Source organism: Tamandua tetradactyla, chromosome 8, assembly GCF_023851605.1.
Source record: "Tamandua tetradactyla isolate mTamTet1 chromosome 8, mTamTet1.pri, whole genome shotgun sequence".
NCBI lineage: Eukaryota > Metazoa > Chordata > Mammalia > Pilosa > Myrmecophagidae > Tamandua > Tamandua tetradactyla.
Genome location: NC_135334.1, coordinates 48,905,717 through 48,930,580, shown reverse-complemented (window position 1 = coordinate 48,930,580; position 24,864 = coordinate 48,905,717). Strand labels below are relative to the sequence as shown.

Genomic DNA, 24,864 nt, shown 5'->3' with positions numbered 1-24,864 from the left:
TCTGCTATTCTCTAAGAGGGCTCAGTAGGAAATGGTCAGTGCGAGCAGCTATTGGATGCAAGACTATCAAGATGTGCACATTGAGCGTAGTGAATATAGTCTGAAAGTCAAACATATTGACTGCCTATCCTTATGGTTGAGTTAAAAAGCACAAAAATTCTCTTTCTCCTAAAATACCCATGTTAGCATAGTTATTTGAGAGCCTTTATTCTGTATAGTAACTTTTAATCCATTATTGTGTGCAGATGTTTTAACCCTATTTTATGAGTAAGGAGATAAGACTTCAAGGTTAAGTACTTGCCAGAGTTTACTCAGGAAATAGTAGAGCCAGCACCAAACCGACATACATGTCTTTGGTTCCAGAGCTCATAGATCTCTTCATGTGTCTCTTGGCAAAGGATATCCTTTTCTAATGAATTAAACCCAGCTTTGAAGGAAGCCAGAGGTACAAATAATAAGAAATTTCTAGAAAGTCCCAATTTTTACCAAAAGCAGGTTTAGTCTTACTTGTCATTTCTCTCAGAGAGATGTCGAAAGTGGTCCCTGGCAGTCAGTGACCAAATCAGTTACCTGGGTTCATTCAGATCCTTAAATACTCAAATACTAGAATGCTGTATCCACAAAATTGGGTAGAGGAAGAAGTTAGGGATTTGCTATGGGTCACTTCAGCCAGAAGATGGTGCTTGGAAGAAAGTACAATAATAGGTATGAAAATAGTTATGGTGAAGGCGGGCCACAGTGGTTTAGCAGGCAGAGTTCTCGCCTGCCATGCCAGAGACCCGGGTTTGATTCCCGATGCCTGCCTGTGCAAAAAAAGAGGAAACAGTTATCGTGAATAGGAAAAAGAAAACAGACATGACTAAAACACAGTTTTGCATCAGAGTTAGAGTGAGGTGGTTTGACATATGATCAGACTCCTTCCTCTTAGGAGCAACTGGCAGGCTAAGATGTCACATATGGAAAGCCAAGGCCCACAAACTTCTGGTGTGTAAAGGGTCAGAGTTGGACAGTTGACTCCTGACTCTTAAAGGGGTGCCTGGGTGAGTATGCAGTGAATACTGGCTTTTATCAGCGCTCATATCAGGAAGATACCAGTGGTTGTAGCAGGTGGCTGAAGAGAAGTCTCCTAAGAAGGCACAGTCGTGGTTGACAATTGCTTGAAGAACACAGTATGTAAGTCAAAAGTGTAAAGAAGATGTCATAATTGTGAGACATCTATAGAATACAGTGTGTACACTCTGCATTGTGCTATTTTCCATGAACAGAAAGGGGTTAGCTTGGATAATAGAGTCATGGCTGCTGCAGGATAAGTAGACTGCATTTCAATAGTCCGCTGTTTGGGATATTCAAATTCAAAGAAATACCTACTATTTAGAGGTCCAAGAGAGTGAGGTGCCTAGTACACCATAGAATTCTAGTCCTTGCTCTGCCCCCAGCTTGCTGCTGAATTTGAACAGTTCACACAACCTCTCTATCAACTTCTTTAATTTGTGTAACAAGGAACTTGAAATAGAATCCCTAGAATTGCTTGAGAATTAGAATGCCAAGGCATCAGAAATAATTTTTGAACTGAATGAAAAACATCTTACCTGACTTGCCAGTTATAGAAAGATTTCTGCAATGGTGAAAGAAAGGAAAGAGTTGATTTGCAAATATTCAGTCCTCAGAATTGGAGTTGGAGAAGATGTGGGGCTGATTTTTGGGATATGTGACATTTGAAGTATTCTGTATTTTCCTTTACCTATCCTTTTTTTTTTCTCCTGTTCTTTAAGAGGTAACTCTAATTATTTACCTCATGCATGAAACTTTCCCCCCAAACCCTAATTCATTCTGATTTTTTCTCCTTCCTCAACCCTCATCAAGCTTGATATCTCTATCATGCACTTGAGCATGTCATTTTTTTCTCCTTGCTTTCCTCTCTATTGGTTGTAAATTCCCTCCCTCTGCAGCTGGAGGGTAAGCTCCATGGTTGTAGAGAAGGAACCCTGGCATATATTTAATAATCCCCCTTATTTATTGTCATTGACAAGATGACAGTACTCCCTGAAGGGTTTAGCACAGGGTCAGGTATTTGCATCATTAAAGTAAAAACTAGTCACTTTATCGATTTAGTTGCTCTGGATGTTTTCTCTTTGAATGAGGGGAATAGGCAAAAAATAGGGGAACAAGAGGGTTGATGTTAAAGTTTGAGTGACGTAAAACACTTGGAAACCAAAATTAGGAAGTCACAAAAGCCTAATAAATTTGATTCACAAGGAAGAGACAGGAAATAAATTGAAATCATTTCACTCAAATACTACTGCAGTCAGATGGTATGATTTAACTTTCCAAATTGGCACTTTTGCTAGATAATAAGGTTTGAAAATATAATTGAAACTCTAAACACAACCTTTCCTATAAAGTATAGATTTAGGAGTGAGGTTTTATTAAAAATATTTTTCCAGATGAATATACTTTTCTCTCTGCTCCTCACTGGGCTTACTGGGGCCTCAGAGCTGCTTTGATTTGCCCGGGGATGATGTCAGCATTTAGATTCATTTCATGCTGGTTCTGTTCAGACTCATAAAGTGCCTAATTAAGGTTTGACTGTGCTTCAATGATATAAGCCTGGTCTTTAATGGAACAAGAGTGGGTCACCTTATTTAAACCACAGTTCTTCTCATAGATTTCATTAGGCCACCACACACATGCAGTCCTTTTCTTCTCAATGAAACTCAGGACTTTTCATAGTGCTAACTCATGGGCAAAACCACCTTTGGACATGGGTGAGCCTGACCACTTCAAAGCCCAATTTTGTAAGATCTGTTAGAGAGAGTTACTTAACCACATCATTGTGCCCTCACTATTTAGGGCCAGACTCTAGGATAGGAAAGAGACACATGTGTCTATCTGAAAGAAGGGCCAACTGAGGGGAAGTTTGTAGGGGAAGAGATAGGGCTTCTGTAAACTTTAAAATAAATGTAAGGATCTCATTATTAGGGCTTGGTCTTGATGATGGTTTTCAAATTTCAGTTAGCAGCATCAAAAGTTAGGTGTCTGTTGAAACTGATATCATTCCCTATTTTAGTTAGTGATTACTTTTGGCCACCAGTAGAGACAATGAAATACAGTGGCTTAATCAAATTAAGGTTTTGTATTCTTTTGTAAAAGAAATCCACAGTTGGGCAATTTAGGCTAGTGGGACAGATTGTATAATAGGTCTCAGGTTCCTTCCATCTCTTTTTTTTTTGCTTCAGAGTCAGATCTGAGTTTTCTAAAACTTAGGAACAGAAGAGAGTGTCCAGTGGTGGCAGTCCAGAAAATGAAAGTAGTTTACTGCAAAAGCAGGGTGTAAGGGGCATCTTATAAGGGGTTAGGACGAGGACATTCCATAGGATGTGAGAACAAAGATTCAATAGGGCCTCATGATACAGGGGTCTGGAGATTTGTTATCAACATATATGTCAGGAAAGAGGAGTTTTAGTGCTTTATAAGATAAGTGGTTTATAATACTGTGTATACATTCTTTCCTCAGTGAGGAAGTCTGTTGACTTTAATTTCTGTCTCGTCACATATGCGGCTGTGTACAATGACTTACTCTACATATATCCTTCCATCTTTCTGATTCACCATCTTTAGCATATGACTTCCTTCCTCAAGGAAATCTGTGGTCATAAGATAGCTGCTGGGACTCCATCCATTGTGTTAATGTTCCAGGAAGGAATAAAAGAAAGGGAAACAAGAGGGTCACAATTCCTGCTGCATTGGCCCCTTTCAAGGGCACTCATGGAAACCCCTCCAATCAATTCCACTCACCTTTCATTGGATACTCTTAAGCACAAAGGAGTTTTGGAAATACAGACTTTTAACTATGTGATTTCTGCCTGAACAAAAGCAGAATTCTGTTACTGAGGACGAAGGGGGACATGAGTATTGTAAGGCGGCTAGCAATCTCTGCCATTCTCCTTTACCTCATTTATACCTTCTTTCTCATCATTTGTGAGCATTCACTTATTTACCTTCTTTCTTTTCTCCACCTTTATATAGTGTACTTCAGGGCCTGGTTAATGGGATCTGCAAGAGTTCACTGACAGTTTAATAATAGCTAACTGTTATTGAGCCCTTACTATGTTCCAGACACTGTTCTAATGCTTCATATGCTATGCAGAGGGGCAACAGATCTTCTGTTCCAAAGCCTTCCCCAGTCAATGGGACTAAGGGGCAAAGGGAGGGTTATTCCAGCCAAATGTAGTTCCGCAGTGGTCTAACAGGGATGCTGAGGAAGCCTGGCTTGCTGATGATGTGCTGGGCTCAGGTATCAACTGGTGGCCTCAAAATTCTTGCCGTACTTACGGATATGTTACCTTGGGCAAACAATTGAATCTCTCTTTGTTTCAGTTTTCTGGTCAGTAAAATAGGGATAATAATAGTACCTGCCTTGAGGACATTGGGAAGCTCAAATAATATGGGATCTATAAGAGTCTCAGATATGGTTCCTGGTACTTGGTTAGTGCTCAGTAAACGTTAGCCATGATCATAACTCTCCTATTTGGAGGGGATCTCTGGAGAGCCGGGGTTCTGTGAAGAGAGACCTCAATGGATCATGCCTTGCTATTTTCTAATTAGAGGTTTGCTGGAAACAGTCCTAATTACCAATGATTGGTCACAGGATTGGTCACCAGATGCTGTGCATGGGGCTCCACACCTAATCTCATTTAATCCCCACAACAGTCCTATCATGACCTCTGGTTTAAGGATGAGGAAACTGAGGTTCAGAGAGGTCAAGTCACTTCTCCAAGATCTGACAACAGGAACTGGAAGAGTTAGGATTCAAAAGCTTGTTCACTTTCCCCTTCACTGCATAGATTTGGTTTTAACATGCCTTGTGTGTGCCCCAAGGGGCTTCTGGGGAAATGAAGTGGGAGAAGGAAGAACCCAAGAATGAGGTGGTCTTGGAGGAAACAGGTTGAAAAATGCACACAGTAGGGCATCACCAGGATGGCTTTAAAAATCATTAATTTAATTAGGAAGGGTATGGCCACACTCTAGTTGCCAAGTGTAATTGCTATCTCCACTCTTACTTTTGCAAAATGGCACTTGCCCCAATCTAATTCTTCTCAAGCTCAGCCAATATTGGTTGTCTTAACTATAATGACTTCAGATGTTTGCTCTGACCACATCCTCTGCTCCTGTGACTTTATAGCTCATTGTCACCCTGATTCCCTTCCCCTCCCTGGGTTTCTGTTTTCTCTGGTAAAGGTGACAAGCCTTTAAACACTCAGGGCCTGTATTGTTTAATTGGCGCCTAATGTAAAACTAGGCACTGCTATATTTATTCTTTTGAGTGCAAGGACAGAGATTAATACATCTGGCATCTATTTTTAGTTTAATTTCTCATACATAGTAGCTCAACGATTGTCCAGTGATGAGTGAGGGGGAGGAAGAATCTCGCCAAGAGATCCAGTTGGGGGAGCAGTAGAGCTAGTGATAGATACACCAACACAAAACTCCTCAGTCTTTAGCTTGAAATGCCACCTCTGCATTGTTTAGATAAATCTTACCTGAAGGTTTGTGTGACAATGCTTGATCTTGCCTGATTTTGGAAGGTGTCTCCCTTCACAGGAATGCCCCCAGGCCTTGACAATGTGGTCTTTTTAATTTTCCATTTTATCTTTAAAACCAATGTGAAACTTCCCAACTGCCCTGGATTCCTTCACAGCAGAAAACAGACACTTCCTCAGTTTGAGTCAAAATGTTAGAGTGTAGGTTGGGGATGTCAGTGAGGGGTAGTAATTGCTCAGTCTCTCCAGTGGGTCTGCGCTACAGCCACACACTATACAATATACAGCTCATCAGCACAGGCATTCTAATGAATGTACTGTCAACCAGAAGCTGCTTCCTTTGGGTGACTCTCTTGAAATTATCCCTTGCTTTATTTCTTGGGCAAGATTTGCATCTTCTAGGACTTGTAGAAGCTGGAATGTCTGTGCTATTGTTACAGATTCATAATGTGTTCTTCGGGATAGTTTGCTGCATAGACACTAAAAAGGTTGCTTTCGCTTAGTTCCACCACTCTTCTTTCCACTTTCAGCAAGTTTTATAAAGTAGTTACTATGGTTTTTGTTTTATGCTAAGTACTATAGAAATGTGATTTCCAAACCCGGATGCACATCAACATTGTATTAGAATTGGCCAAGTACTCCAGAGCAACTGTCTTCCCTAGGTGACCTAACAATCCTGGCTGCTGTGACCTTGAGGTTTCACCCTCTTAACATGAGGTTTCCCTTGTAGCAGAAGAAGAGAATGTGAGAGGGTCTTGCAGTGACAATTTTAATGCCCTAGTCCAGAAGTAACATAAGTCATTTCCACTCATGCCTCATTTTCCAGAATCCTATGGCCCCACCTAACTGAAAACATGGAAGCATGATCCTCCTCCTGCTGAGAGGAAAGAAAAATCAGAATGGGGAAACACCAGAAGTCTTTATTGCACAAACCATTTAGTGAGCTAAAGACAAATATAGATATCACAGCTGTACCTCCAGAAAGTCTAATTCAGTCACCATGAGATGAGGCCTGGGAATCTTAGACTTGGCAAATGTCCCAGATAATTCTGATATAGCTGGTACATGGATATGGACATTTGGGAACAACTACTTTTGAAAATTTTATCCTTTGTCAGGGTTACTATTGGCTGCTTATGTGGTAAGTCTGACACAGGTCCAGGAGCATGTAAAACAACCCAACATATAACTCAGTGCTAAAATATGCAGCATATGCAACAAGTGCTGTAGGAAGTTAATAAATGCCTCCCTTCCCTCTGATGTTCTGTTTCACCTCTTGTTTGGTGGCTTTGGCAGGCAACTCATGGCAAGATCTGGTCTCCTGGAGGTGGTAGGGGAAGGTGCTTGGGAAAAGGAGGTGTAAGGGCCTTTAGCAGAGGTTACAAGCAGCAGTTTATGGTTAAGGGTGTGAAATGTGTGCTTAGCATGTGTTTGCACATGTATATGTATTTGTGAGTTAAGAGAACAGGGTTGGTATGTGGAGAGGCAGACATTCATCTTTCCCTGTGAGCCTGTTGGAGTGACAAGGCCCTAAGAGTAATCTCATTGTTGATTTTTATCCATTGGGGCTGAGCCCAGAGAGATTTTGAATCTAATCTTTCCTTTGTCACTACCTTTCTGGTTGACCCAGTGTCAACTCTACAACCAGACAACTCTGCCAATTCAGGGACTAATTACTCTGATTGTGGATGACTTAATTCTCTCACTTCTTCTTGCTCCTTTTCCTTCTGAACAGCCTGTTCAATTAGGAATTATATTTAGCTTCTTGTAGCAGAAGCCTAAAAAATAGTGGCATAAATATATTGGGGATTTATTTTTAGTTTTATATAAAAGAGATTCAGAGGATGGCAATCATCAGGGTCCCAAGTTCATTTTGACTTTTCACTCGACCACACCTTAGGGTGTGACCTCCCTCCCCACTCTTTCCTTATTCTGTCAAGATGGCTGCTGGAGCTCCATTTCAGGCATAACTAAGGAGATGAGTATAAGGACAAAAAGGGTCTCTGCCATCTAAATTCAGAGAAATACCATCCAATGACTTCTGCTTATGTGTCATTAGCCAGAACTATGTCACATAACCATTCCAAGCTGCAGGTAAAGCTGGGAAATGCTTTTTTAGCTGGGCATCTCCCACCTCAAACTGGTATTTTGTTAGTAAGGAATAATGGGAAACTGCATATTAGGCGACTAAGGTTTCTTATCATAAATGGAAACTTGGGTCTCTGCCTCTTGGAACAGGAGAGGCTGAACTCTTGCTCCTAAGCAAACATATGTAGGTTTGAGGCAGAGAGCTCAAAATGTGCACGGATGGGCTCCAGACCTCATGCCCAATGTCTGATAGACTAGACTTGTCTAATCAGAAGATGAGCAGGGGTTCTTTTCCCTCCAGCTTAGCGAACAGGAGCTGTGCTCCCTGATTAGGAGGCAATTGCCTTGCAGAGGAACACAGCCCAACAAATGCTTGGTGATAGCTGCTTTTCACAGGTGGTGAACATCAGCCCCTTGGTGGCCAAATAACCTGAACCACTTTTCTTTAAAAAAAAAAAGAAAGAAGAAGGGGGTGAGCCTGTTTCTATTATCAAAGTGAATATAGAACACTCCCGTAGTAGAGAATAGGATGAGTGACAGTGAACTTATTGTCCCTTCTCACTCCTACCCATGACCTTAGTCCTGTTACCTAGAGGTTATACTTTAATGGTTTTCTTTCAATGTATATCAATTAAAAAAACACAAATAGGGTCATACTTTAGATGCTGTTCTGCAATTTGTTTTTCCCATTTTACATTTTAGTGACCACATCACATCAGCACCTTTTTTTTATGATGTGGGATGAAATGTGTCATAATTTATTTGTCCAGTCATCAGTTAGAGAACAATTAGGCCCATCCAGGCTTTTACTGTCAACATCATTGTTATAATCCTCCATGACCCTTTTGTTGGGATTCCTCTCTTGTTGATCCCATTACTGAGATTGGTAGCTCAACCCAGTAGCTGTAGGGGAAGAGTTTTGCTGCCCTCATGAAAACTGGCCCTGGGATTCCTGGGTTCCGGCCTTTCTCTGATCAGGGCCACCCCTGGTTACTCTATGAGGGGCCTGACCCTAAGGCTTCCTCCTTTGTCCTGGGAACCACCCCTGCTGACTTTATTTCAAGGACATGGCGGAGCGGGGTTAACACATGTGATCCCTAGGCAGGTTAATAGTCTGGTGCTTTGGACAAAGAGATAATATGGAACACTGTTTCAACTGATATTTGCAAAAATATTTGTTCATGTCTAATTTGGAGGAGAGGCTGAGTGCATAGATGGTCATCTCATATCTAGCAGATCACATGACAAAGTGAGAATTTGGAGATGTAGGTGTATTAAGACATAGATTTGGCTACTATAACAAAGGCCAACATGATAGTAGCTTAAACAAGATGGCTTGTCTTTTCTCTTAAGTAACAGTCTAGTGCAGAGACACGGGTTCTTTTCTTCTTCCTCTGCCTCCCACAGAGTTTTGCTTCATCTGTGTTTTCCAAAGTGTCTCAACACTGTGTTTTATTTCCAGCCAGAAGGAAGCTGGAAAGGGGAAGGGATGGTATGCTCTCTATAGCTTTCAGGATAAAATCCAAGCTCCTTGGCATGGCCCATAAGATCTTTCATGAGCTGGCCTCATATTCTTCAGCCAAAGTCTTATCTCTTCTCACTAACATCTTAGGTTATATTCACTGTAGACCATTTGTAGTTTCCCATGGTCCAGGTATGCATCCTGTAGCCTCTGTTTCTTTAGATATTGCATGAGTCAGGGCATTTTCAGTTGCGAGTCATGAAAACTCAGCCAGAGCTGGGCTTAACCAAAAGAAGAATTCATTTGAGTTACATAATTCAGAAGCCCAAGGGTAAATCTTCAGGTGAAGCTGGGTCTACAAGCGCCATCTCATGACTCCATTTCCTGTGTTACCTCAACTCTCAGACAGACTCTCCCTTGGGGTATTCATTTGATTGCCAGAAGCTCCAGACTCCCATTCCCAACTCCAAATGTACAAGAAAGAGATCCTTCATAGGTCCCTGGATTCCAAAACTCTGATTGAGCCAACCAGCCACTCTGTGGCTGTCCTTGAACTGACCATGGTCCAGAGTGGGTTGGTAAAGGAAGAAATTATACCAATTGGTCTGGCCTGGATCACTGCCTTCCCCTGCCACCTTGTGTTAGGGGGGTTTGGTACACTGATAGGTTAGACTAAAGTCATATGCTCCATTGCTGGATCTGAGCACATAGAATGAGAATGGAGAAAGTGTGCTATTAGAGTTGCCAGCATTCCAAAATGTCCACTATATAAGCCTTTTCCATCATCTTTCCTTAGGTAACCCTTCTTCCTTCATATTTTGAGATCTCAGTTAGGCATTTTTGTCCTCTGGGAAACCTGATCTGCCTTCCACTCTAGATTAGATGCCCCAGGACATCTAATGTGTTCTCATAACTCCCTTCTAGATTGGAAACTTCTTCAAGGCAGGGACTTGATCTTTTTTCTCTGTATTCCCAGCACTGTGAACAGCTTGATGTAATTAATGTTTGTTCAATGACTAAAAAGAAATGAATATATGCATGCAGGAGTTATGTGCCAGAGTGGGGCTTGGCCTCTTGTTCCCAGGGGGACATGGCTAGTTGGGATGGTTGTACCAGGAGTAGTGGAGCTTTCACTCAATCAGAATCCAGTACTTCTGAAGTTGGAGCGAGGATTGGAGCCCTTTCACTGAGCACATAGACTGAAGTGGTGTCACCAGTAAGTACTGCTATTGTTTTGAGCTCCCAGCCCCCTGGGAATGCGTCTCCTTTTTACCTTAGGGTTCCAGGAGTCACATCAAGTTCCAGAATGTTCATATCCATCCCTTTCTTTCTATGGCACCACCAGCTTCTGGCCTCCTAATCTGTGCTCTCCCCTTTGCCTGATTCTTCTGCCATAAGAATGGTCCTTAAACACTGATCATCAGGGCATTCAATGTCTAAAAAACTTGGCTAAGGCTTATGAGATAAATTCCGAATTCTTTGACCTGGAATTGAAGTTTATTGTCAGCCTAGGCCCAGTTTCCACGTGCATTGGTTATTTCTCACTTCTTACCTTCCTAGATCTGTGTCCCAGCCTATACCCTGTTTCCCTCATACCACATGCATGCCTTCCCCCTCACTGCTACTCATGCTGTGTCCCTGCTTAGTGTCTTCACTTTCCCCTTTTATAACCCACTTCTGCTTAATTCCTGCAAATTTCATGAGATGTTTTCTGGCCTCTTTAATCCACAGCAATCTTTCCCTTCTCTGACCTATAATATTCCTAGGAAAGTTGAACCTATGCTGTTGTATCACCTACTCATTGGCACTTACTTGTATGCTTCTCTGTGCAGTTACATAATTTTTTCCTTATTTGATCACAAACTCTTTTGTATTTCAGCAAAGTGCTAGGAATGCAGTAAGTGCATAATAAAAGTACATAAAAAGTGAAGAGGAGCATATAGACTGCAAAGGGACAAGTAGATGGCATGATTTTAGCATCCTTTGTTTTTTTTAGTTCAGATGTGAGTACTATTTGTGTCTTTTGACTTGTCACTTAGCTCTCTGTGCCTCAGTTTCCACAGTAGTAAATTGAGGATAATAAGTTTGTAGGGTTTGGTGAAGACCAGATGAGTTATCATATATGAAAGTATTTTATGAACTTTTAAGGTAAGCTATTAGGATTTCTTTTTTAATATGAATTATAAAATATTTTCCCTCTTACTTTTAGACTTGCAACCTTATTCCTCGAAAGAGGGCCCAACAGAATAGGTGGTATTTACAAAAAGGCTGTTTACAGACACTACACAGATGGGACCTATTCTACAGAGATTCCCAAACCCTCCTGGCTTGGATTCCTGGGCCCCATCTTGAGGGCTGAAGTAGGTGATGTGATCGTCATTCATTTGAAGAACTTTGCTTCCCGACCTTATTCTTTGCATCCACATGGTGTTTTCTACAACAAAGATTCAGAAGGTAAATATCAATCCTGCATCACTGGGGTTTTGTCTCTATTACATAATTAAAGTAAGTCTCAGTTATGGTAAAAGGGATTCTAAGAGCACATGATTGCAAATGTTCGCTTGTCTTCTCCTGTCGTCTCTCACTGTCTTCTTTTTCTCTTATTCCTGTGTCTTTCCCTTCTTTGCTTCCTCTCTTCTTTTTCACTCTTCTTTATTTTATGCTGAGATGGGTGCCCCCTCTGTATCATGCTTCACCAAACTTCCAGATGCATACTAACTTTCTTTCTTGTTAACCAATTGTGACTGGGAAGCACAGTGAATAAAGAGCAGCATGCACCACAGTTTCCAGTGTCCCATTTCCAGTGTCCCATTACCTGTGTTAGGGTTGTCTCAGGTTAGATTGATCTGTTCTTGTCGCTATCCTTTGTGAAGCAGCCTCTGTCTTCATGCATGTAATTCAAGGCTACAAATTGGCAGTATCTGAGTGCCTCCGTATTTTTAAAAAATCATTTTGAAAAATGAAAAATAAAATAAGTAAAAATAAGAATAATTTTGAACATTCTTAATCTTTTGAAATAGAAGTACTTCTCAAATGTCAAAAGTATTTTTCACGTCCCTTTTTGCACTCCTGCTCATGGCCAGGTAGAATACATCGAATGATGTTTCACCTGCCATGCAGCTACCCCTCTGGGTAATGTATCAGGCAAAGCACCATTAACTATGATGCAACTGACCTTATCTGCAAGAAGGAGCTTCTGGGTATTAATGAATGTCCAAAGGCAGCCAAACTTTCTTGGCAAGTGTCACAACCAAGTCTGTCTCAGTAGTCAGGGGAGAGACCTTTAATGATGAACACAAGATTGGGATTGACCTTTTAGCCAGTGCAATAAGGCAAAAGAAAAAGAAATAAAGTTCTATGGTTAGGAAAGAAATAAGTAAGACTGTCTTTATCCACAATGATATGATCTTTTATGTAGAAAATCAAGTCTATCCATTTCTGAATTTTTACAATCAGTCCTGTTGCACAGTCTGCATTCCTTCAGCACCAAATGCTCAATCTCTACCCCTCAGGTTATCTTCTGATAACCTACGTTCTTAATTTTAACTCTCAAAGTTCACTTTGGCTTTGGAGCCTTACATTCATTAATAACCTTACATTGAGCACCCACTAAGTACCAGTGACTGATTCAGTCCTGGGAATAAAAGAGATGAATCATAGGCCATAGTCATATTTGGAATTGATAAAACCTCATCTTTAAAATACAGATTTTACATTTGATATATGTATTTAAAGAATGTGGTAATAAGACAAATTATGTAAAAATCAATAAATTCATAGGGTTGTAAAATCTTCAACACAATGCAATGTTTAGAACATTCCTATCACACCAAAAAAAAAAAATCCTTTGTGCCCTTTGTAGTGATTCTCCACTCCAACTACCAGTCCCAGGCAACTAGTGATCTGATTTCTGTCTCTATAAATTTGCCTTTTTCTGGGCATTTCATATAAATATAAATGGAATCACTATTTGTGCTCTTTTGCACTTGGTTTCTTTTACTTAGCATAATATTTTTGAAGACCATCCATCTTGTAGAATATGTCAATAGTTTGTTCCTTTTTATTGCTAAGTAGTATACCATTGTAGAGCTATGCCACATTTTATTTATCCATTCACCAGCTGACAGACACTTAGATAGTTTCCACTTTTTGACTGTCAGGAATAATGGTGCTATGAACATTCCCATTTATGCCTTTTTATAGACAGTGGAATAACTGAGTTGTAAGTTTCTGTTCAATTTTTAGGAAACTGCCAAACTGTTTCCAAACTATTTCCCAGGTGGCTACATTTCCAGCAGCAGTGTATGATGGTTCCAGTTTTGCTGCATCCCTTTCAATAATTGTAATTATCTTTTTTATTAGAGTCATTCTGGTGAATGTGTTATGATATCTCATTGTAATTTTAATTTGCATTTCTTTAATGACTAATGATCTGAGCATCTTTCCATACCTTAGTAGCCACTTATATATTTTCTTTGTGAAATGTCTATTCAAGTTTTTGCCCATTTTAAATCGGGTTGTTTGTCTTATTATTATATTTTAAGAATTCTTTATGTAATTTGGATAAAATTCCTTTATTGCATATATGTTATGCAAATAGTTTCTCCCAGTCAGTGGCTTGTCTTTTCATTTTCTGAGTGTTATCGTTTTCTTGTTTTTAACAAAGGCCATCATTCATTTATTTGACAAATATCATATGAGTGTCTATTATGTCGGACAGGTACCATTAAAACACCTGAGCTAGTGAATAATCAGAGGTAGGAGTCTGAGTTAGCACATAATGAATGTTATCTTTTGATGTGCAAAATTTAAAAATTTCAATGAAGTCCAATTTATTAATTTTTTTTTATAGATTGTGCTTTTGATGTAGTATCTAAAAGCTCTGCCTAATCAAATGCCATGAAGATTTTCTCCTATTTTTTCTTCTAGGAGATTTAGTTTTAACTCTTACATTTAAGTCTATGAGCCATTCAAATTAACTTTTGTATAAGTGTGAAGTAAATGTGTGAATTCATTATTTTTTTTATTAATTAAAAAAATTAACAACAAACAAACAAAACAATAAGGTATCATTCCATTCTACATATATAATTAGTAATTCTTAATATCATCACATAGTTGCATATTCATCATTTCTTAGAACATTTGCATCGTGAATTCATTATTTTTGAAGGTAGATATACAAATGTTGGTAAGACCAATCTTTCTCCCATGGCATTGTCTTGGCACCTTTATTGAATATTAGCAATTTATTTTAGGTCCCTCAATTCTATTCCCTTGGTCTGTATACTTATCTTTGCACTGATGTTACACTGTCTTAATTACTGTGGATTTATAACAAATTTTGAAACCGTATACTATACATCCTCCAATTTTGTTCTCCTTTTCAAAACTTTTGCTTTTATAAGTCCTTTGCATTTCCACATACATTTTAGGATCAGCTAGTTAATTTCTACAAAATAAAAAAACTTACTGGGATTTTAATAGGGATAGCATTGATTTTATTAATTAAATGAGAGGAAATTCCCATCTGCATTTTAAAAATGAATTGCCGTCTTGACAATAGTGAATATTCTAATCCATGAACATGGAATTTAGGGCTTTAATTTCCCTCAACAATGATTTATGGTTTTTCATGTACAAGATTTGAATGTCTTTTGTTACATTTATTCCAAAATATTTAAAAATTTTTGATGCTTTCGTGAATAGAATTGTTTTTTTTAATTTCATTTTCTATTGTTTGTGGCTAGTCTGTAGAAGTTGACTTTTATATATTGATTTTGTATCCTACTACCTTGAGCTAAACTTGGTTATTAGTAGCAGTTTAGTAAGTTCCTTGATTTTCTACATAAAAGATCATATCTTTGTGGATAAAGACAGTCTTATTTCTTTCCTATCCATAGACCTTTATTTCTTTTTTCTTTTGCCTTATTGCACTGGCTAGACCCTCAGAATACTCTTTAGTAGTAACAGTGTGAACAACATTCTTGCCTTGTTCTCATTCTGAGGAGGAAAGTATTCATTCTTCATTCATTAAGTATTTTCTGAGATGCCCATGTCAGGGTGAAGAAATTCTTGTTTCCTAATTTGTTGAGGGTTTTCAACGTAATAGGTGCTGAATTCTGTTAAATTTTTTTCTGCATCTATTGAGATGATCATGTGTTTTTTGGCCTTTATTCTATTAATATGATGTATTAAATTAATTGATTTTTGGATGTTAAACCAACCTTCAATAGTAGGATGAATCCCATTTAGGTCATGGTGTTTAATTCTTTTTATTGTTACTAAGATCAGTTTTCTAATATTTTGTTAAGAATTCTTATGTCTATGTTCATAAACAACATTGATCTGTAATTTCTTGTGATGTCTTTTTCTAGCTTTGGTGTCAAGGTAATACTTGTCTCCTGGAATGAATTAGGAAGTATTTCCTCCTCAATTTTCTGAAGGATTTTTAGAGGATTGGCATTATTTCTTCTTTGATATTTGATAGAATTTATAAGTGAAACCAGCTGGCCTGGGTTTTTCTTTGAGGGAGGATTTTAAGTAATAATTCCCTTTCTTTACTTATGAAAGGTCTATTCATTTTAAATTTATTTTTGAGTCAGTTTTGGTAAATGTGCTTCTGGGATTTGTCAATTTCATCGAAGTTTTCTAATATTTTGGCATGAAGTTGTTTATTATGTTCCCTTATGATCTTTTAATTTTTGTGTAGTTGGTTGTGTGTTCCCTTTTTCATTCCTGATTTTGATTCTTTATGTCCCCCTCCTTTCTGAGTCAATACAGACAAAGATTTCTCAATTTTTTAAATCTTTTCAAGGAGCGAAATTTTGGTTTCATCTATTGTTTTAGTTTGCTAATGCTGCCGGAATGCAATATAACAGAAATGGAATGGCTTTTATAAAGGAAATTTATTATGTTACATGTTTACAGTTCTAAGGCCTTAAAAATGTCTAAACTAAGGCAGCCACAGAAAGACCTTTACTCCAAAGAAAGTCTGATGTCTGTCACATGGAAGGCACATGGCTGGCGTCTGCTCATCCTTGTTCCCAGTTCCATTGCTTCCAGCTTCCACATTCCAGTGGCTTACTATTTAAGTGTCTGTGGGCTCTCACTTAGCTGCTCCAGGGCAAACTCTAGATTTCATTTCTTAGCTTGCCTTCACTCTCTCCAGGTTCTGGCTTGCTTAGTATTTCATGGAAAGGGACGTAACGATGTCTGCTGGGCTCTGGTTCCCGTATAGCTTCTGTCGGCTCTCTCAGCTCCTGGCATCTCTTAGAGCTTCTTGCATTTCCAAATATCTGTGTCTTTGTTGCTTCTGAGCTTTCTCCAAAATGTTTTCCTTTTTAAAGAACTCCAGTAAACTAATTAAGACCCACCTTAAATGGGCAGGGGCATGCCTCCATGGAAATAACCTAGCCAAAAGTTCACACCCACAGTTGGGTGTGTCACACCTCCATGAAAGCAGCCTAATCAAAAGATCTCACCCTACAATATTGAATCAGGATTAAAGAACATGGCTTTTCTGGGGAACACAACAATTTCAAATCAGCACATCTATTTTATATTGTTTTTCTGTTTCATTGACTTCTGCTCTAATATTTATCATTTGTTCTTTTTACTTGCTTTGAGTTTAATTTCCACTTCTTTTTCTAGTTTCTTAAGGTGGAAGCGTAGGTTACTTATAAGAGATTCTTCTTCTCTTCTGATATAGATGGTTAAACCTCAAAATTTCTCTTTAAGTACTATCTTAGCTACATTCTATAAATTTTGAAATTTTGTATCTTCTTTTTGTAGTCAGTTCAATTTTTTTTACTCTTTCCCTTGTGTTTCTTTGATTCACGGGTTATTTAGAGTTATGTTGTTTTATTTACAAATATTTGGAGGAGTTCCCAAATTTATTTCTGTTGATGATTTCTAATCTAATTTATTGTGATTGGAGGATATACTTCTTATGATATAAATCCTTTTAAATTTATTAACACATATTATGCCTGTTATATAGTCTATCCTGGAGAATGTTCCACGTGCTCTTGTAAAGAAGGTGCATTATGTACACCTTGTTGGGTAGAATGTTCTGTAGGTATCCTTTAGGTCAAGTTGGTTGATAATATTTCAGGACTCCATACTGTGCTTATTTTCTATCAAAGTTGTTCTATCAATTATTGAGGGTGAGGTATTGAAATCTCCAACTGTTATTGTAGACTTATCTATTTCCACTTTCAGTTATGCCAGTTTTTGCTTCATGTATTTTAAGGCTCTTTTGTTAGGTATAAATACATTTATAATTGTTTTATCTTCCTAATAAATTGACCTTTTTTCTTTACAAAATGCCCACCTTTTTGTCTCTACTAGTTTCTTGTCTTAAAATATAATTTGCCTATGTATTTCTAGATTCTGAGCTATATGTGCACCACCTGGTATTTCCCTGGAACTTTGAGTAACTCTGACACCTAAGATCCAGAAATGCAGTGCTGCAGCCCTGAAAGTTAGCATAGCTAACAATTAAAGTAACAAAAAAAAAAGATCAGGCCTCAATTAGACTTAAAAATGAAGCTAATCCAACCCACGGAGGAGGCGCCCATAGCTGGTGGAGTACTTGGGCCACGTGCATACATGTGGACATATGGAATCAAAAAGAATAATAGGGGCCAAGATGGCGGCTTAGTAAGGTACGTGCGTCTTAGTTCCTCCTCCAGAGCAACTACTAGGTGAACAGAAACAGTGCAGAACAGCTCCTGGGGCCACGGCACGGAATGGACACACAGCGTACCCCAGTCTGGACTGGCTAGTCTGACTGTGAGACTCGGCTGCAGTGAGATCCCCGAGCGGCGCACGACTCCCCGAGCAGCGGCAGCTGTGGCGGCCGGAGCTCCTCCCTCCCTCCTTCCCAGGCCGGCTGAGAGTCTCGGAGAGGCAAGTTTCCCAAGCCGCGGTGGCCGGCACCCCTCTTTTGCGGGCGGCTTCCTGGACCGGCTACGAGTCTCGGATCAGAGGGCTACCCAAGCCGCGGTGGCCCTCCCGCGCGGGCGGCTTCCTGGTCCAGTGGCGAATTACCCAGGCCGCAGCGGCCGGCGACCAGACACCTCTCCAAGGAGAGGAGAGAATTTCTGACAGTGGCAGGGACTGGGTCCAACTAAACACCAATAGGGAAATTAATAAAGGAGCCACAGGGTCCCCGCAGCCACGGCGGCTGATGCCCCCACCACACGCGGCCCCCCGAACCAACTGAGAGAATTGGATCAGAAATCCCCAGGCCGCAGAGAATGGTGACCGGGGGGATCCCTTCCAAACACGTGAGACAAACGTGTGCCACGAGCGCCACCTACTGGGCAGGATAAGAAAAACAGAATCCAGAGATTTCACAGAAAAATCTTACAACCTTGTTGGGTCCAACACTCAGGGAAATCTGACTAAATGCCCAGATGCCAGCAGCAGAAGATAATGGTTCAGGCTCAGAAGATTGAGAATATGACCCAATCAAAGGAACAAACCAATAGTTCAAATGAGATACAAGAGCTGAGACAACTAATGCTGAATATACGAACAGAAACGGAAAACCTCTTCAAAAATGAAATCGATAAATTGAGGGAGAACATGAAGAAGACATGGGCTGAACAAAAAGAAGAAATAGAAAAACTGAAAAAACAAATCACAGAACTTATGGAACTGAAGGATAAAGTAGAAAAGATGGAAAAAACAATGGATACCTACAATGATAGATTTAAAGAGACAGAAGATAGAATTAGTGATTTGGAGGATGGAACATCTGAATTCCAAAAACAAACAGAAACTATCAGGAAAAAAATGGAAAAATTTGAACAGGGTATCAGGGAACTCAAGGACAATATGAACCGCACAAATATACGTGTTGTGGGTGTCCCAGAAGGAGAAGAGAAGGAAAAAGGAGGAGAAAAACTAATGGAAGAAATTATCACTGAAAATTTCCCAACTCTTATGAAAGACCTAAAATTACAGATCCAAGAAGTGCAGCGCACCCCAAAGAGATTAGACCCAAATAGGCGTTCTCCAAGACACTTACTAGTTAGAATGTCAGAGGTCAAAGAGAAAGAGAGGATCTTGAAAGCAGCAAGAGAAAAACAATCCATCACATACAAGGGAAACCCAGTAAGACTATGTGTAGATTTCTCAGCAGAAACCATGGAAGCAAGAAGACAGTGGGATGATACATTTAAATTACTAAAAGAGAAAAACTGCCAACCAAGACTCCTATATCCAGCAAAATTATCCTTCAAAAATGAGGGAGAAATTAAAACATTCTCAGACAAAAAGTCACTGAGAGAATTTGTGACCAAGAGACCAGCTCTGCAAGAAATACTAAAGGGAGCACTAGAGTCAGATACAAAAAGACAGAAGAGAGAGGTATGGAGAAGAGTGTAGAAAGAAGGAAAATCAGATATGATATATATAATACAAAAGGCAAAATGTTAGAGGAAAATATTATCCAAACAGTAATAACACTAAATGTTAATGGACTGAATTCCCCAATCAAAAGACATAGATTGGCAGAATGGATTAAAAAACAGGATCTTTTTTTAATGCTGTCTACAGGAAACACATCTTAGACCCAAAGATAAACATAGGTTGAAAGTGAAAGGTTGGGGAAAGATATTTCATGCAAATAACAACCAGAAAAGAGCAGGAGTGGCTATACTAATATCCAACAAATTAGACTTCAAATGTAAAACAGTTAAAAGAGACAAAGAAGGACACTATATACTAATAAAAGGAACAATTAAACAAGAAGACATAACAATCATAAATATTTATGCACCGAACCAGAATGCCCCAAAATATGTGAGGAATACACTGCAAACACTGAAAAGGGAAATAGACTCATATACCATAATAGTTGGAGACTTCAATTCACCACTCTCATCAATGGACAGAACATCTAGACAGAGGATCAATAAAGAAATAGAGAATCTGAATATTACTATAAATGAGCTAGACTTAACAGACATTTATAGGGCGTTACATCCCACATCAGCAGGATACACCTTTTTCTCAAGTGCTCATGGATCATTCTCAAAGATAGACCATATGCTGGGTCACAAAGCAAGTCTTAACAAATTTAAAAAGATTGAAATCATACACAACACTTTCTCGGATCTTAAAGGAATGAAGTTGGAAATCAATAATAGGCGGAGTGCCAGAAAATTCACAAATACGTGGAGTCTCAACAACACACTCTTAAACAACGACTGGGTCAAAGAAGAAATTGCTAGAGAAATTAGCAAATACCTCGAGGCGAATGAAAATGAAAACACAACATTTCAAAACTTATGGGACGCAGCAAAGGCAGTGCTAAGAGGGAAATTTATTGCCCTAAATGCCTATATCAGAAAAGAAGAAAAGGCAAAAATGCAGGAATTAACTGTCCACTTGGAAGAACTGGAGAAAGAACAGCAAACTAATCCCAAAGCAAGCAAAAGGAAAGAAATAACAAAGATTAGAGCAGAAATAGATGAAATTGAAAACAATAGAGAAAATCAATAAGACCAGAAGTTGGTTCTATGAGAAAATCAATAAGATTGACGGGCCCTTAGCAAGATTGACAAAAAGAAGAAGAGAGAGGATGCAAATAAATAAGATCAGAAATGGAAGAGGAGACATAACTACTGACCTCACAGAAATAAAGGAGGTAATAACAGGATACTATGAACAACTTTACGCTAATAAATACAACAATTTAGATGAAATGGACAGGTTCCTGGAAAGATATGAACAACCAACTTTGACTCAAGAAGACATAGATGACCTCAACAAACCAATCACAAGTAAAGAAATTGAATTAGTCATTCAAAAGCTTCCTAAAAAGAAAAGTCCAGGACCAGACGGCTTCACATGTGAATTCTATCAAACATTCCAGAAAGAATTAGTACCAACTCTTCTCAAACTCTTCAAAAAAATCGAAGCGGAGGGAAAACTACCTAATTCATTCTATGAAGCCAACATCACCCTCATACCAAAACCAGGCAAAGATATTACAAAAAAAGAAAACTACAGGCCAATCTCTCTAATGAATATAGATGCAAAAATCCTCAATAAAATTCTAGCAAATCGTATCCAACAACACATTAAAAGAATTATACATCATGAACAAGTAGGATTCATCCCAGGTATGCAAGGATGGTTCAACATAAGAAAATCAATTAATGTAATACACCATATCAACAAATCAAAGCAGAAAAATCACATGATCATCTCAATTGATGCAGAGAAGGCATTTGACAAGATTCAACATCCTTTCCTGTTGAAAACACTTCAAAAGATAGGAATACAAGGGAACTTCCTTAAAATGATAGAGGGAATATATGAAAAACCCACAGCTAATATCATCCTCAATGGGGAAAAATTGAAAACTTTCCCCCTAAGATCAGGAACAAGACAAGGATGGCCACTATCACCACTATTATTCAACATTGTGTTGGAGGTTCTAGCCAGAGCAATTAGACAAGAAAAAGAAATACAAGGCATCAAAATTGGAAAGGAAGAAGTAAAACTATCACTGTTTGCAGACGATATGATACTATACGTCGAAAACCCGGAAAAATCCACAACAAAACTACCAGAGCTAATAAATGAGTACAGCAAAGTAGCAGGTTACAAGATCAACATTCAAAAATCTGTAGCATTTCTATACATTAGTAATGAACAAGCTGAGGGGAAAATGAAGAAACGAATCCCATTTACAATTGCAACTAAAAGAATAAAATACCTAGGAATAAATTTAACTAAAGAGACAAAAAACCTATATAAAGAAAACTACAAAAAACTGTTAAAAGAAATCACAGAAGACCTAAATAGATGGAAGGGCATACCATGTTCATGGATTGGAAGACTAAATATAGTTAAGATGTCAATCCTACCTAAATTGATTTACAGATTCAATGCAATACCAATCAAAATCCCAACAACTTATTTTTCAGAAATAGAAAAACCAATAAGCAAATTTATCTGGAAGGGCAGGGTGCCCCGAATTGCTAAAAACATCTTGAGGAAAAAAAACGAAGCTGGAGGTCTTGCACTGCCTGACTTTAAGGCATATTATGAAGCCACAGTGGTCAAAACAGCATGGTATTGGCATAAAGATAGATATATCGACCAATGGAATCGAATAGAGTGCTCAGATATAGACCCTCTCATCTATGGACATTTGATCTTTGATAAGGCAGTCAAGCCAACTCACCTGGGACAGAACAGTCTCTTCAATAAATGGTGCCTAGAGAACTGGATATCCATATGCAAAAGAATGAAAGAAGACCCATATCTCACACTCTACACAAAAGTTAACTCAAAATGGATCAAAGATCTAAACATTAGGTCTAAGACCATAAAACAGTTAGAGGAAAATGTAGGGAGATATCCTATGAATCTTACAATTGGAGGCGGTTTTATGGACCTTAGACCTAAAGTAAGAGCACTGAAGAAGGAAATAAATAAATGGGAACTCCTCAAAATTAAACACTTTTGTGCATCAAAGAACTTCATCAAGAAAGTAGAAAGACAGCCTACACAATGGGAGACAATATTTGGAAACAACATATCAGATAAAGGTCTAGTATTCAGAATTTATAAAGAGATTGTCCAACTCAACAACAAAAAGACAGCCAACCCAATTACAAAATGGGAAAAAGACTTGAACAGACACCTCTCAGAAGAAGAAATACAAATGGCCAAAAGGCACATGAAGAGATGCTCAATGTCCCTGGCCATTAGAGAAATGCAAATCAAAACCACAATGAGATATCATCTCACACCCACCAGAATGGCCATTATCAACAAAACAGAAAATGACAAGTGCTGGAGAGGGTGCGGTGAATGAGGCACACTTATCCACTGTTGGTGGGAATGTCAAATGGTGCAAGCACTGTGGAAGGCAGTTTGGCGGTTCCTGAAAAAGCTGAATATAGAATTGCCATACGACCCAGCAATACCATTACTGGGAATCTACTCAAAGGAATTAAGGGCAAAAACTCAAACGGACATTTGCACACCAATGTTTATAGCGGCGTTATTTACAATTGCAAAGAGATGGAAACAGGCAAAATGTCCATCAACAGACGAGTGGCTAAACAAACCGTGGTATATACATACGATGGAATATTATGCAGCTTTAAGACAGGATAAACTTATGAAGCATGTAATAACATGGATGGACCTAGAGAACATTATGCTGAGTGAGTCTAGCCAAAAACTAAAAGACAAATATTGTATGGTCCCAATGATGTGAATTGACATTCGAGAATAAACTTGGAATATGTCATTGGTAACAGAGTCCAGCAGGAGTTAGAAACAGGGTAAGATAATGGGTAATTGGAGCTGATGGGATACAGACTGTGCAACAGGACTAGATACAAAAACTCAAAAATGGACAGCACAATAATACCTAATTGTAAAGTAATCATGTTAAAACACTGAATGAAGCTGCATCCGAGCTATAGGTTTTTGTTTTGTTTTGTTTTTACTATTATTACTTTTATTTTTTTCTCTATATTAACATTCTATATCTTTTTTGGTTGTGTTGCTAGTTCTTCTAAACCGATGCAAATGTACTAAGAAACGATGATCATGTATCTATGTGATGATGTTAAGAATTACTGATTGCGTATGTAGAATGGTATGATTTCTAAATGTTGGGTTAATTTCTTTTTTTCCGTTAGTTAATAAAAAAAAAATGAAGCTAATCTGGCTTAGTCTAAGGTAAATTAGGATATAGGGTATAAGATGATAGTGTATGTATTCTAAACCTTCACCTACTATAGAGACCAAAGGCAGAGAGGTTTATTATGTCTAGAACCTAAATTTTCTGTTATACATAATCTAAATCAACCTGTCTGGATCATTCATTTAAACAACCCAAACTCCTGTAGTCCAGAACAAGAATGAGGGCTTATAATTCTGTGTAACTTAATGAAATACCAGGATACATCTCAGACAGTGGTGCATTGATAATTTAAAAGTATTGATCCAAAATAAAATACACACATACATATGGATCTATTAAACTTTCCCATCTGAAAAATCCTAGGTGTCCTCTCAACCATTGTGGACTCCTAAGAAAATAGGTCAAACCCTTGATTTTGAGGTTTTCCCTTATGAAACTTATTTCTGTAGTGGATAAGCTAAGTCTACCTATAATGATGCCTGAGTTGCTTCCAGAAAACCTCTTTTATTGCTCAGATGTGGCTTCTCTCTCTGTAAGCCCAACTCTGCAAGGAAAATCATTACCCTCTCCCCTACATGGGACATGTCATTTTGGGGTTAACGTCTCCCTGACAATGTGGGGCATGACTCCTAGGGATGAGTCTGACCCAGACACTGTGGAATGGTAAACGTCCTCCTGACCAAAAGGGGGAAAAATATAATATAATAAGGCATCAGTGGCTAAGAAAGATCAAATAAAGTCCAGAGGCTACTCGTATGCAAACCTCATTTAGATAGTGCTAATTACCATGGTTTACTAAACCCCAACCAACAATACTCCTATTAGCTCCTAAGAGTACCTAGGGCTTTAACTAAGACCTTTAGTTTCATGCACTAAGCTTGCTTTCCTGGAACCTATAATTCTCAGAAGGTTCCTAGGTCAGATAAATTCTAAAACCCAGAGGCACCAGCCTCTCCAAAATTTACCATCTAATTACATCCCCTTATCATTTAATGTGGACAACCCTTCTCAATATGAAAAAGTCAGAAAGGGCATTTCCTAAAGACCCCTTTAGATTGGGAGAAGGATCAGAGGAGGAGGAGGAG

The 24,864-nt window shown here is 38.7% G+C and overlaps 1 protein-coding gene across 1 annotated transcript in view; it reads left to right on the top strand.

Moving 5' to 3' along the window:
- The window catches only part of HEPHL1 (hephaestin like 1), a 94,161-nt gene that overhangs the window by 1,513 nt on the left and 67,784 nt on the right, over positions 1-24,864 (top strand). Inside the window, exon 2 of the mRNA XM_077113239.1 lies at positions 11,300-11,544. Within this exon, the coding sequence (XP_076969354.1) occupies positions 11,300-11,544 (245 nt within the window). The remainder of the gene's footprint in view (positions 1-11,299; positions 11,545-24,864) is intronic.